This window comes from Chelonia mydas, chromosome 5 (genome assembly GCF_015237465.2).
Source record: "Chelonia mydas isolate rCheMyd1 chromosome 5, rCheMyd1.pri.v2, whole genome shotgun sequence".
Lineage (NCBI taxonomy): Eukaryota > Metazoa > Chordata > Testudines > Cheloniidae > Chelonia > Chelonia mydas.
In genome coordinates, this window is record NC_051245.2 from 48,977,152 (window position 1) to 48,991,485 (window position 14,334).

The 14,334-nt window shown below is 39.7% G+C and overlaps 1 protein-coding gene across 2 annotated transcripts in view; it reads left to right on the plus strand.

Annotated features, from left to right (window-relative positions):
- Window positions 1-7,759, plus strand: part of ZNF366 (zinc finger protein 366) — a 40,599-nt gene extending 32,840 nt beyond the window's left edge. For both annotated transcript variants that reach the window (XM_043547352.1, XM_007059236.4), the window contains one exon: window positions 1,710-7,759. In XM_043547352.1, coding sequence (XP_043403287.1) covers window positions 1,710-2,245 — 536 coding nt within the window. In that variant the 3' untranslated portion in view covers window positions 2,246-7,759. The remainder of the gene's footprint in view (window positions 1-1,709) is intronic.
- The last annotated feature ends 6,575 nt before the right edge of the window (window positions 7,760-14,334 follow it).

Below are 14,334 nucleotides of genomic sequence, written 5' to 3' on the forward strand. Positions count from 1 at the left end.
TTCCAAAGTGTCAGGTTTGACCTGTAAAGCCCCAAATGGTCTGGAATCTTCCCACCTGAGAGACAGCTGGGTCAATAAGGCATGGCAAGAGAGGCGGAGATCAGAGGAGGAGCTCAAGCTAGAGCTCCCTCAGTTTACAAGGAAATGAGCATTCATGAGAGTTTTCTCCATTAGGCCCCACACCTTTGAAATCTACTCCCCATCTTGGTCTGAACAATCCACATTTGTTAACCCTTGAAGAATATGCTGCAAAGCCCATTTCTTCAAACAGACATTTGGGCAGAATTGAGGTGGTTGGGGTGTGGGTTTCATTTGGGAATCTGGGTGGCAGAGAGATTTTATTAAGTTAGATTTTCTTGATAACTGGCTTTTTGAGCTAGGTGGGATTTGTTGGTGTGTTTTAATAGTTGCTAGGATGCACATAGCCTGGAATACATGATTTTAATAATGTCTTAAAATGAAACAGAAGTGGATCCTAACATGTAACAGTTTAGCTGACTTGATATTTAAAATACAGGGTTCCCCCCCCCATGTTTGTCTCTTACAGTACAATGGAGTATAATTACCCATAACTATAAGATGGTTATGTGCATTTCAGTGCATACAGATTCTTCACCCCCTCAGGCTTATCAGCCATAAAACAGATGAGTTTATAAGAGTTGCCGCCAGGCGATAAACCCTTTCAACAAACACAACCTGTCACACAGTAACTGTGGAAGCTGTTGCCAGTTACGGAGGAAATAAAACCAATGGGTGAAATACTGGCCCCACTGAAGTCAATGGGAGTTTTGCTATTGACTTCAGTCGGACTAGGATTTCACTCACTGATTTTAAAAAAAAAAGATGGGCCCAAACTGCAAAGTCGGAATCCTAATTTGAGCTTCCTCACAGTTGGAGGGTTTTTGGATCTGAGGTTATAGTCTGGGCTCACTTCTGTTTTCAAACAAGCAGAAGAGAAACATACAGAGCAGACGCTCAGGCAAATATTGAGACAAGACAAATGTGAGTATTGTTATGGAGAGAAAGAAACTAAGACACAGTTCAAAAATATCATCTGATTATGATTTCCCCAGTAATTTAGCAGAAGTACTGAATAATGCATAGCAGGCTTTCAGCACCACTAAATGAGGAAGAGTAAACTAAATGGAGATGTATTATTTAGAAATGATAAAGTCTACCATTTTAAAAGCATTGCCTTGAAAACAGAGTAGCCATAAAAGGTTTTTATACCTTTTTTCCTCCCCACAAATGGGCAGATATTAGAACTTTGGTTGTGATGTAGGCTATCAAGATCAAGGTATAGGTAAAAATATGAAAGGGGAAAGAAGTGGGTAAATCTAGTAGCAAAAGTAGTCAACTGGAGGTCAGGACTACTGCTTTTTGTTCCTAGCTGTGTCACTGACAGACTGACAAGTTCAATAATCTATTGTGTGCTTCAGTTTATTCATCTGTAAAAGGGTACAATATGGTACCTCTTTCTATGGTAACTCTTGGGGTGCCAAGAGACAAACGTTTATAAAGTGCTTGGAGCTAATTGGGTTAAGGATACTCTGTAAGGGCCCTCAATGTTTAAATATCCTACCATCTCACACAAATTGCATTTAAAAAAAAAAAAAAATCTAAGCCCAAACCATGCTTTGACTAGAAAGGCAGTATTAAATAAACTTGTTATGTATAAATAGTAACCTTTTTTTTAAAACCACTGTAAGGTTTTGGAAGAGGAAGAATTACACTGTCCCAAACAGGTGTCTTGAGAAACTTGGAACAGGAAGAGCCTTTTGACCTTTCCCAGAAAAGCCAAGGGAAAGGAATTTCATTTCATTCTGATGGTGAGAGTGCCAAGGGAAGCTCATGTCAGGAGGAAGAGGAAGACAACTGCTACGAAGCAGAGCAGTACAGTCCTGTCATGTACCATCATGAAAACAACAAGCTGTATATGCCCCGAGATCTGTCTAGCAAACCAGACTACGTGGTGAAAGATTTCAAAGAGTCCTACTGTGATGAGAAGGAGGAAATGTTGCAAGAAGGAGGACTGGAGAAGGGGAAAGGAAATCAAGACAAAGAAGAAAACCAAGAGGAGAGAAGCTTTGCGAATAACAAGGAATGCCTGAGCTTTAGACCCTTTGAAAAGGCCAGACTCAGCCATTCTCTCTCTGATTACCTATACTTCAAACACAGGAAGAACAGTTTAAAAGAATTACTGGAAAGGAAAATGGAAAAACAAGCAATGCTTTTAGGCATCTAAATTGACAACTTTTAAGTTACACTTGGAAACTGAGAACTAGGCAGCACAATCATGGCTCTTAACATGAATTGTGATTGCCAAAGATTGGCAGCTTGTAAAAGTCTTTTAGGATGAACAAGCCAAGTCAATACAGATCATTTTAAGGTAAAAAAAATATAGAATGTTGTATTTTCTGGTGTAATTTGACTGCTTTGTTCTTCTGATATACATCAACATTTTCATATGTATTAATTTGATATATAAGCAGGCAATAGGGTGGGTACAGAGGTTTTATTTCCTTTATCTAGGACAATACCAACTTATACACAATTTTCTAGTTATTAAAAAGCAGTGTACTGTAGTGTTTGAGGTATTAGCTGACTAAAGAATATATAAGAACACTTATTTATGCAGGTTTCAAGAGCTCCAAATATGCTAAGTATTTTACAGCATATGCAAAAGTATTGTTAAATATGCATGCATGAAAATACTGTCTGTCATTGATCTCAGAACTAACACAACCAAGAGGTTCTGAGTTATTGAAAATGACTGCTTTAATACATCTGTTTACAGTGAGAAATGGGAAACAAAATAAGATGAAACTCTAATGTCTTGTCAGATGGGCAACAACTTTATAATTCACACTCTTGTGAAAGTACTAGAATTGGTTCAGAGGCCTTTTTTCTGTGACATAGGGTATAGTAATGCTTTGCTGCATCTCTATCAGCATGGGAGCATTTAACAATTCTTGAAATTAAATAGCATGGACTGAGCTGACATTTTATTTTATTGTTTGTTCAGGCCAATACATTTGAGGAGCAGCAGCACATTGTATTTGCAAATTTTGCTGTAATTGCACATAAGCAATAAGAATGAGAGAGAATTAATTTAGTTGAGCGCAATGGTAAATTTTTCCCATTAATCTCTCACCTTCATTTTGGAGAGCTTTGCTAATTTGAAATCCAATATCTGAACTGCTTTTGTTTTAAAAGAAACATTAAAACAGAATACCCGTCACCCTGCCCAAAAACACCCCACAAAAACCCTGGCGTCTGGTACTTCAAATCTCCCTTGATTTGACCCACAAACTTTCTCCCATTAATATAACTGACCAATAGGATCCAGCCCTTTCAAGTGATTAATAGAAAATAGAGTTCTACTCAGGCTATTTTTCATAACTCAGTCCCAAATTTTCATCCTCGGACTCATGTCTTATTATATTGTATCAGGTCCCAGACAGGAAGCACTTTATTTTTAAGCTGTATTAGTAGGTATTCATGCAGTATACATGGAGTACTTTGACAGAGTACCCTATGTCCTTTTTTCTGGCCACTAGTAAAAGCATTACTCAAAGCACATTCCTTTAAACGTAGAATTTTTTTTTTTTTTTTTTTTGACCAGTGCCCTGGTTCCTGTAACTTTGAGAGATATGGCAAAGAGCCCAAAGCCATGCTGTCACTTGAAAGGGAAATGACAATGTTCTAATACCTTGTTAATTAACTATGTACTTTTGAGATTCAAAATCAATAACTTAATATGTTTAGATTTACATATGGATACATATATTTTGAAAAATATATGAAAATTATTTCCCCCTTTATTTACCTGTCAAGCCCTCAATTTAGGATTCTGTTTTACCCCTGCAATATTTGATGTCTACAGCACATGAATTTGTTACAATAGACACAACTATTGCAGAAAACATATGTTCATGGGTTATTAGGAACACATGCTGATTGTGTCTGTTTCAAAATCTCAGTCTTCTACCACTAAAGGAAACCCTCTTGGGTCACTGAAGTAGTTCTCACGTCCTTTCTGTTTGCCACCCGCTACAGGGAAATACCACTCATTTATGGTGTAGCATGCTGGGTTTGTGCAGTTTGAATCCATAGGAAAAGATATGCTGTCATTTCTGTCCACCTTCCAAGGCCCATGTATGGGACACAATATATAACAAAGATTCTGAATGAGGCGCACAAAAATGTTACTCCTCCAGGAAACTTAACGATGGCAGATCCATTTCTATAGTGTAATTAACTCTTTCTGCTGTGAATAATTTTAACAATAAAAGCCAGGGTACACCAAATGTGTGTGGAATGCAGGTAACTTTGGGACTAAAATGAATGACCCCCCCCTTTCCCAAATGAGGTACATTTGAAAGACCATAAGAACGGCCATAGTGGGTCAGACCAAAGGTCCATCTAGCCCACTATCCTGTCTTCTGACAGTGGCCAATGCCAGGTGCCCCAGAGGGAATGAACAGAATGGGTAATCATCAAGTGATCCATTCCCTGTCTCCCATTCCCAGCTTCTGGCAAACAGAGGCTAACGACACCATCCCAGCCCAGCCTGGCTAATAGTCATCGATGGACCTATCCTCCATGAAATTTATCTAGTTCTTTTTGGAACATTGTTATAGTCTTGGCCTTCACAACATCCTCTAGCAAAGAGTTCCACAGGTTGACTGTGTAGGTATGACCTGCAGGCATTCAGTGATGGGTCCATGCCCTTTTATCATGTGCATAAGTTGTACGTTTTTTCATTGTGAGACAGTCCATTCTAGTCACTACATTAGGTTTAGGTGTCTATCTTGAAAGCAGCATGGTTGCAGAGGTAGCATGGCCTAGTACATAAAATAATGGGCTTGCATCATCAGAATGCAGTTCTGTTCCTGGCTTTACCACCAGACTACTGGGTCACACTGAGCAAGAACTACAGATGAAGAATGCTACTTAAAAGTTAGATATTATTATTATGTCATAAGAGACAAAAGGTCACATGAAGTGCACCGGTCAAAAGACACAAGACAGCAGCTACTCACCGAAACACAATCTCATGCAATATGGGCCAGATTTTTTATAGCTCACTACCCACAGTCAGCCAGATTTTTAAGTGAATTCAGTTCCCAGGTAGGCACCAAAGTAAGTGACCAGATTTTCAAGAGTGCCCAGAGTGGTGGTGAGTGTTTTTAAACATCTAGCCCTGACTGGAGAATGCTGAAATCTGGCCCTGAGCTCTTCTGAAAATTTGGCTACAAAGGTGGGATGCTGTATTAGAGACATAACCACTGAAATGTTTCAGAGTAGCAGCCGTGTTAGTCTGTATTCGCAAAAAGAAAAGGAGTACTAGTGGCACCTTAGAAACTAACCAATTTATTTGAGCATAAGCTTTCATGAGCTACAGCTCACTTCATCGGATGCATTCCTCTGTCTGTATCTGTACGAGTTTTTTCATGAAGTTGACAGATTTCCACTCCATACGGCTAAAAGCAGTGCCTTGCATAATGACAGGTTTCAGAGTAGCAGCCATGTTAGTCTGTATTCGCAAAAAGAAAAGGAGTACTAGTGGCACCTCAGAGACTAACCAATTTATTTGAGCATAAGCTTTCGTGAGCTACATCCGATGAAGTGAGCTGTAGCTCACAAAAGCTTGTGCTCAAATAAATTGGTTAGTCTCTAAGGTGCCACTAGAACCACTGAAATGTTGGCTCTGGAAGAGGTTGCAACAAAATTACGTAGTCTTAGACCCCACCAAATGCATATGCCAAGTGGGCCCTTTGTAAAGTAAGTCACTGCAACTACATTAGCTCGCCTGGCTGAGTAGCCCAAAGCTTCCAACAACACCTTCACTGTCACCACCGTTCCCCTTTCCTGCTCATATAATCCCATTTCCCCTCAGAACAACAGTGAGATGCAGTCCTGTAGCTGAAAGGAAAGGATAGTCTTCCCCAAAATGGCATTACCATTTGGGAACCAGCAGTATGGTTTGTAAACCCCTCTTCTCACAGCTGTCCCAGAAAGCAAAGACCACCACAGTTTTCTTTCCATGAGGTTCTGAGGCAGTCCCAGTCTACTCATTCCCTCAGCCATCAACCACCCAATACTAATTCATCTTAGATCTATAAAGAACTCAGCCAAAGCATCCATGAATCAGAGAATGACAGAGGAATTGCAAACAAAACCATTACTGAGATAATGATAAGGGCATGGCACAAAGTGACAAAAGCAAAGAGATGCAGAAAGAATAGTCCATCTGTAGATGCCTCCATATTGCAGGATATAGTGTAGCTGGAACTGTGAAATCTGCCATATGTGGGTCCAAAGGAACAAATTAAGGAGAGTCTCCATTATGAAATGCCTTGCTTTTCTTTTACTTGATCTTCACTTTGCCATTTTTGAAGGATGGATATTAAGAGTCTTTAATAGTTTTAAAATTTCTTGTAGAAATAAAAATTGCACTGACAAGGAAGGTATTTTCCAGATCTAATTTCTATGTGCTCAGCTTTAATCATCTGCTCTGCCTACAGGCATGGAACTGCTCCAGGTTTAGATTATAAAGGAGGCCTACGGTGCAAGGTGGCACAGAAAGCTTCACTTTATTCATTTTCTATAATCTGGACCTTTATAATTGTATGATATTTTAAAAACATTTTAGAGGATGCCTCAGTGTGGCCTCTACCTGATTTTGCCACACTGCCTCAGTGGCCACTTTGGCACAACAGGTCAAATTAAAGCTCAGCCACCATGAAAGCTATAGATCCAATTAGGTCATCCTGGTTTCCTTGGTTATTACTGGAATCCAATTCCACCCTTCAGAACTGATTAATAGTGAGTTCAAAGTGTCTATAAATTTACTTCACTGAAATTCTTTGCAGAGCACTTGCTCAAAGAGCTCCATAGAAGCCTGCTGAAGAATGGTAGATTGGCAACTTCATCAGGAGTGTGGGCAGAAGAGGGGTCAGGACTAATACAGGTTATTAATAGGTAGTTTTACTACCGGGGCAGCACTGGGATGTTTGAGTTCTGCAAGGTACTGTACAGAGCAGAGTAAGCAAGCAACAAATTCAAGTGTCAAACTAAACTCAGGATGAAGAGCTATGGCACATCCACTGAGAAATTTGCATTATTGATAATGTGCTGCTGCCTGAGCAAGCATTGAACTTTGCCTTGAAGAATTTGGTAACATCTTTTATGGACTCAACTTTGCAGGCTGCTGAGCATCTCCTAGAAGGGCTTTACCATTCACTTCCTGGCTTTTATAACATGTTAGCTATAGCTTGTTTATCAGACAGGCCAAGTGGTCTTCTGATGCTGCCACCACATTCCTCTTTTTAGAGCTCTGTGCCAGTTGTGTAGCCAATTTTCTAATCTCATTATTCATCTGGTGCTGCTAGACTCAGGTGCAGCTGGTGTATAATTAAGAAGTGTAATGTAAGTACTGTATTTATTGTGCCAAAAAAGTATTTAATAAAGTATTAACATGTTTTTTGGTAGTAAGTTGTGTCTGCTTAGCTGAACAAGATGTAACAGCGCTAACATTTTGTACTCAGCAGATTTGGAAAAAACATTGCAGTAGATGTTTATTTCATAGAGAATGCTGGTTTGCTGTTTATAGACAAAAACTCAAAAGAATGAACCAATTAAAGTTGTGAATGTTCAGCTTGCGGCACTATATCTCGATGGCAAAAGCAGTTCACCTGAAAATAACATGTAAATTGTATTTTGTTAATTTAAGCAAATAAAGATATACGGAAGATGCTGCTGTAGTTCTTGTCAAACCAATGAAACCCATCAGGAAGTAAACAACTAAACATAAACATGTTGTACAATAATGCACACAGTGTACTCGGACCCTGATCGGCCAAGGAAGGGCCTCACTTTACTCCACAGTGACTCCTCCTGGCCACTGAAAGTATTAGAGACTCTCTGATTGTTCTGAGGGCCAGAAGCACCATGGTTGTGATGAGATATCTACAGGAATGGAGGAGAGGAGCATGGGGAGCAGAGGGAATAGGACCTTCATAATTCCTTCAGTTATGTGGAACACCTCACCATCACAGACTGCAGAGAGAAAATTATACAACGCTTTTCTTATTTATTATTTAATTACTGACAATATGCTCAGCCCTATACAAGACACAAAAGAAAGATAGTCCTCACCCCCAGAGAATTTACAATCAAAGGTTCAATCCTGCAAAGACTTCCACACTTGCTTAAAGATAAGGTTAAAGCATGCGTGAAAGTCTCTCCAGGTTCAAGGGCTAAATAAGTAGACTAAGCATGGATAGTGAAAATGCTCTGAGAAACCCAGAGAATGGTTATACTGTAAACCATCACTTTAATTAGGCTGGTAGTTTTTCTTTTTTTCCGGTGGGATGCTCAGAGCATTTTTAGAGACCAGGGTTAGTGCTTGCAGACTTTGCAGAGCCTGTTTAAGGAGTGACTTGAATGGAGAGTTGATGCCTGTCATGCTATGCACAGAAGGAGTTCAAACAATGAAGGAAAACAAGAACAGGTATGTTTCAGAGTGGCAGCCGTGTTAGTCTGTATTCACAAAAAGAAAAGAAGTACTTGTGGCACCTTAGAGACTAACATTTATTTGAGCTGTAGCTCACGAAAGCTTATGCTCAAATAAATTTGTTAGTCTCTAAGGTGCCACAAGTACTCCTTTTCTAAGAACAGATATGTTTGTGTTCTGACTGTCAGAGGAATAAGTTTATTCTATGGTGATTTAGAAGTCTAATATCCCTTAAAATGTGAGACTTATGCATATGACTCTCAACAATATAAATCTAGAGAGCTCATAGATCAGAAGCAAAGCCTTTTTTTATGATTGTAGACAACCATTCCAGGCATTATAAACTAGTTCTGCATGTGGAGGAAGATATGCCTCTTTGACAACTGGGGAGTGACCTAGTTCATTCCCTTGTGGCTCAGTATCTGTGGCTCTCAACACTTCCTCTTTGCTAGATGCAACAATATATTTTAGAAAAAATGATGGTTGGCCCTTTTCACAATTTTCCTTGTAATTCTCAGTGAAAATGAACTGGGTTCACTTGTGTCTTCAAACAAATAAAGAAGAAAAGGAAAAAGAACGAGTTCCTCTTAGATTCCCCCAGGGGGTTGCTATGTTTCCAGTGAAATGTGGGAAAAGTCCTGGGATAGCTATAGTATTGTCATGTAGCACCAGAAAAACCAAGCCAAACCAAAACAAAAAAACCAACAAAAACTGTCAGAGGAAACCATCTTTATACCAAAAATAAGAGAAAGGTGAAAACTATTTAAAACAAAAATAGTTGTATTTGTTCACTATCTTAGCTACAGCTATTGCAAAAAATGCAGAAGGATAGTCATTACTGAGCACAACAATAATTACAGCCAGTGTCATTTCAAGTTATAAAGGGTCAAATCTTCAGTAGGTTTAAATCTTAGGCCATGTGCAAAACATGCACATAGAGTTGCACTCATTCATATTCATTCGCTATTGCCCCACTCTCTCGCACAGCTGCATGTTAAAGTGTGGCTGCACATTTTTACAAAGTGACAGTGGCTGCAGTTATTTTTCAGAATTCGGTCCAAAGGGTACGTGAGTGTTGGCAAGGTTGGCATTTGCATGTAGTGCAACACCTGGCAGAGAAAATTGCTAAAAGATTCCTGTGAAGTAATATCTCATCACAATCCACAAACCTTTCAGATGATAATCCTCCAAAGAAGGTATAAATGAAAAAAAAGAATAAACATTGAGAATAAGCCTTTTGGTCCCTGCCATTCTACCAATGGGTGTCTGAAATGTATTGTCTGTTCAGGGTATGTCCCAATCCTGCAACAGACTCCAGAAGGGGATCCCTGCACCTGCATGGAGCTCCATGGACTTCAGTGCGGGTCTGCCCACAGTGTCACTTGTTGGATCAAGATTTTAAGGGACAAACTTTTCTCGTGTAAATTAGCACAGCTCCACTGCATACACGGGCACTGTGCCAATTCACACCAGCAGAGATTTTGGCCGTAAATTCTTTGGGGCACCAAGATTATAGCAAACTAGTTCTGACTTTAAATGAGACACAAATTTAATTTTTTTTTACAACATTAATGTAAAATGTTGCGCACGCTGCTGGCACTCAGTAGCAAAACTAACAAATGATTAAGATAATAATTAACATATCTAGACATAGGATTTGGTAAACTAAAAGGATTAAGATGGATGATAATAAGCAGGCTGTTTATACCTTTATGGGAAAGTACTATATAATTTAATAATGATGAAACCAGTTATTCTATTGAAGGTAGGGTACTACAGAAATTAATATAAAAGGCGTGGAAATACATCGGTATTTGGAGGTAGGGGACATTGAGTATCCATAAAGATAAGACAGAAAAACCTACAGATTTTAATACAAATTATATAATTCTGTGGAATTCTACAGGTTGGTTTAAAAACTCAACAGAAAAGTTATTCTCTATTAAATTCTACGGGACTTTTTCATAAGCATATAACTATTGATTTATTTTCCTGAGCAAGATCATTTTTAAACTCAGTGTAAAACACATATTTGTGTGAGAGAAATTAATTCCCCAACCATCCAAATAAATATAAAGAAAATCAGCAATGACAGAATCCTTCTGTAAAAAAAGTCACAGTAAAATTGAAAAAGGATTATGCATACTCTTTGGAATTCTATTAACATTGACTGAAGGAACTGTTGTCCAAGATGGTATTATTTTTGAAGATGGACATGTACGTACTAGCTGAGAGCTGGAAAATAAACGAAATCCTACTGGATGCAAAAAATTTCAGTTACCCCCTCATGACAGCATGTGTTAGATCAGTTATCCAGGATTCTGATTAAGCAAAGAACTTAAGCACATGTCTAACTTCACGCATGCATATAGTCCCATTTAAGCCACTGGGACTATTCACATGCTGAAAGTTAGACATATACTTATGTTTCTTGTGGAAATCAGGTCCAATATGTCCAGCGTGTCCTTCTAACTTTGGAACTGTATTTCCACATTTTTGATCTCCACACAGCATTAACCCATCCTAATACCTGTACTCTGCTGGGTTAATAAGAATGCCTAGGTTTTTGTGGCTACAGAAGACTGTAATAGAGACTAATATGAAAAATAACACATGTAGTTTAGGGACAGAAATATACCTACATGACAGGCATTAGGATTCAGTCATCTCCTTTTCTCAGTTCCTCATAATCACACATTTCTAGAAAACAGAATTGTCCAACATTTTAAATCTGTATTTGTGGTGCTCCTGAAAGATCTAATATAGTAACTAATTTTCACACTGGCCTACCTCCTGCATTTTGATGAAAATTAGAAAGCAATTAGTCCCATGCCTTTTTTGGCAGCTGCGGCTGCTGCTAAAATAGTAAAATATAATTTCTCCTGCTTCTGGTTCCTTTTTTAAAGAAATATTTTCTTTTTCCATTTCACTTTCTCATATTAACTGTTTAACAGTCTGCTGCAAGAGACACTTACTCAGCTTTCTGCAGAACACAACCACTCCAAGGTGACCTATTCTTGACCCTCGTCTGCACTGCCATTTGTATTCTTTGCATGTGAATTCCATAAAGTACCACTCAAGGGAAGAGAACACACCACAACAGGGATGGACAATCAGACAGAATTACGGATACAGGTGCACTCTAATATTCTCAAGTACCAGCACCAAGATTATAGCAACTAGTTCTGACTTTAAATGAGACACAAATTTAATTTTTTTAGGAAACTTAGAATGGGTGGTTTTTTACTATGTAGGTTAAAAGAACGAATATGTGTGAGCACAAATACACGGTGCAAGATTTTGATTTGTAGTATTTGCTCATCATAAAGATTTCTTCTTTTGTTTTTAACATATCTATACCTGAGTTGATGGGATAGTTTGCTAAAGGATCTATACATTTACAATACACCTACAGTATTCCCACATAAAATGGATTTCAATAATAAATGTGCAAAAAATGCAGACTAGACTGATATCCACCATAAAATACACTCAGCTGATCAGAGCTGCTAACTGTCCCCACATCCCATTCATACCATCCCATGGCAAAAGCCTGGCAAAATAGTTAAAGTCAGCCAACTCAGGCTCTTGGAACAAGGGAGTGAATTAAATTCCAGTGTCAAGGACCCTGCTTTGAAAATAACATGCTCCCTCCTTGAGCTCGAGAATGTGTTGGTTCAAGCACCTGAACTGCTGAGGTGTCACAGATTGATAGTGTCAGTGACTGAGATGTGGGTGGTCATGCCTAGTAGTTAGAGCTGGAGTCAGTGGCCAGGTGCCAGAGCCAAGGGTCAGAGCTAGGTTACCAGGAATGAAGCAAGGCTGGGTCTGAAAAAGGAGCTATTGCAGCCATAGACAAATGCTTTGAGCAGCCACTGAACTGCTGCTGCTTCTAGGCTTAAGAACCAGACTACCAACTCTTCCAACCAAAGAAGCGGTGTAGCCAATCGGGCACCCTACTATAAGCCAGCTGTGCTTGATAGGTTGCCCAGAGCCTAACAGAAGGAAAGCATTTTCATGTTATATTAAAGATGGAGACAGAGGCGGGTTACAGTTTTGTGGGGTCCTGGGCCAGAAAAAGTGGGGGCCCTCCCCACCCCATCTGCTTGCAGTCTCTTCCCACCACCCCTGCCAGGGAGCAGGGGCAGGGCATGGGGGCTTCCCCTGCCCACCCAGCACTTCTACCAGGGAGCGGGGTTGGGGCACAAGGGGCTTGCCCTGCTCCGCCCGCCCAGCGCTCCTGCTGGGAAATGGAGCAAGCCCCCACACCCCAACCCTGCAGCCCTCTGGCAGGAACACCAGGCGGACAGAGTGGGTCAGGGCACGGGGGTGCCCATTTTTATGGGGCCCCAAAATTATCTGGGACCCATGGGCACAGGTCCCATTGACCCAATAGCTAATCTGCAACTGGGTGGAGAGGGAGCTTCACTTATATTAATGTTTCCAACACTTCCAATTATGATCCTCTGTTTTCAATTGTTTATAACTTTGACAAAACCCAAACAATTCAGGCTGAATTTTTTTAATGCTAGATCTTTGCCTGAAACTACTCCTTTTTTCTTTTTTCTTTTTTTTTTTTTTTGGTGGAAAGTTTGAGCAAAAACGGTGTAGCCATTTTAGAGAACAAGGCTAATAAAGAATTTGATCATTCTGACAATGTTAAATATTTTTGATGCATTTTTTAAACAGCGGTAACACCTCCACGATTTGGAGCAGGATCTTGACATTTGACAGAGTCTCACCCTCAGGGCTGTCCTTAGGATTTATGGGGCCCTACACAGTATTATTAAACCGAGGCACCAAAGGATACCAAGACGCCCGGCCCACCTCACAGCAGTAGAGAGTCACAGTTCCCCGCAGAGACCCCCGTACTGTCTCCCACATGCAGAATGCGCGTCGCCAGCGCATTTGGCTCTGTGAATACGGCCCCTGCCTAAGGAGACTGCAGTGCGCTCTGGGTGTACAGGAGCCGACCTGCTCTTACCTGCTGTCATGAGCGGTGGGTGAAGCTCCCCAGCCCACCTCTTCTGCCTGTGGCCCCGCCCATACTCCACCCCTACTCTGTCCCAGGCCCTGCCCCACTCCACACAGATCCCTGCCCTCTTCCCCCTCCCCACCCTGCTCACCCCTTTCCAGCCAAATCCCTGAACCCAAATGAAGCAAATGACATTTGGAAAAAACACTCTTCTGCAATTGCTTTCTAAAGAAAATGAAGCATGTTTTCCACTGCATGCCAGATGGCAAAGACTGGACATGCAGAAGGTACCTAATTAAAAGCACTAAACATGGAAATAAAAAATGTCAGTCACAGGTTTTTTGATATGCCCTGAAGTTTGTCAGAGATTTATTTGCAAAAACTTTGTAGTAAGGGTGAGTCAGCTGTCTTGCTGAATACAACATTAAATATTATGGAATACATGATGCAGCTCTTCTCTGTTTTACATTTTCTTAATCAATATTTCTAAGCTGATTTTATATTTTAAATGTACTCTTAAACCTTCATAAATTAATCATTCCAGATTACTATATTTAACGCACTGAAACAAAGACATTATTTTAAATTAATCAGTCACAGAGGTTTAGTGTGTTCATTACAATGTTAATTGCATTTAGAAAAAGAGAACACTAATTTACTTTGTGTGATCTCCATAACAATAGACATGTTTATGAAATTTCACCTACTTTAAAAAATATGTTTCCAAAGATTTTAGGCATAACAAAAGATTTTATATCTTATTAAGGTACTGATTTTGCTGGAGAGTTCTTTTAAAACTAATTCATCAGATAGTCAGTAGTAAAGAAAGGAAAACTCT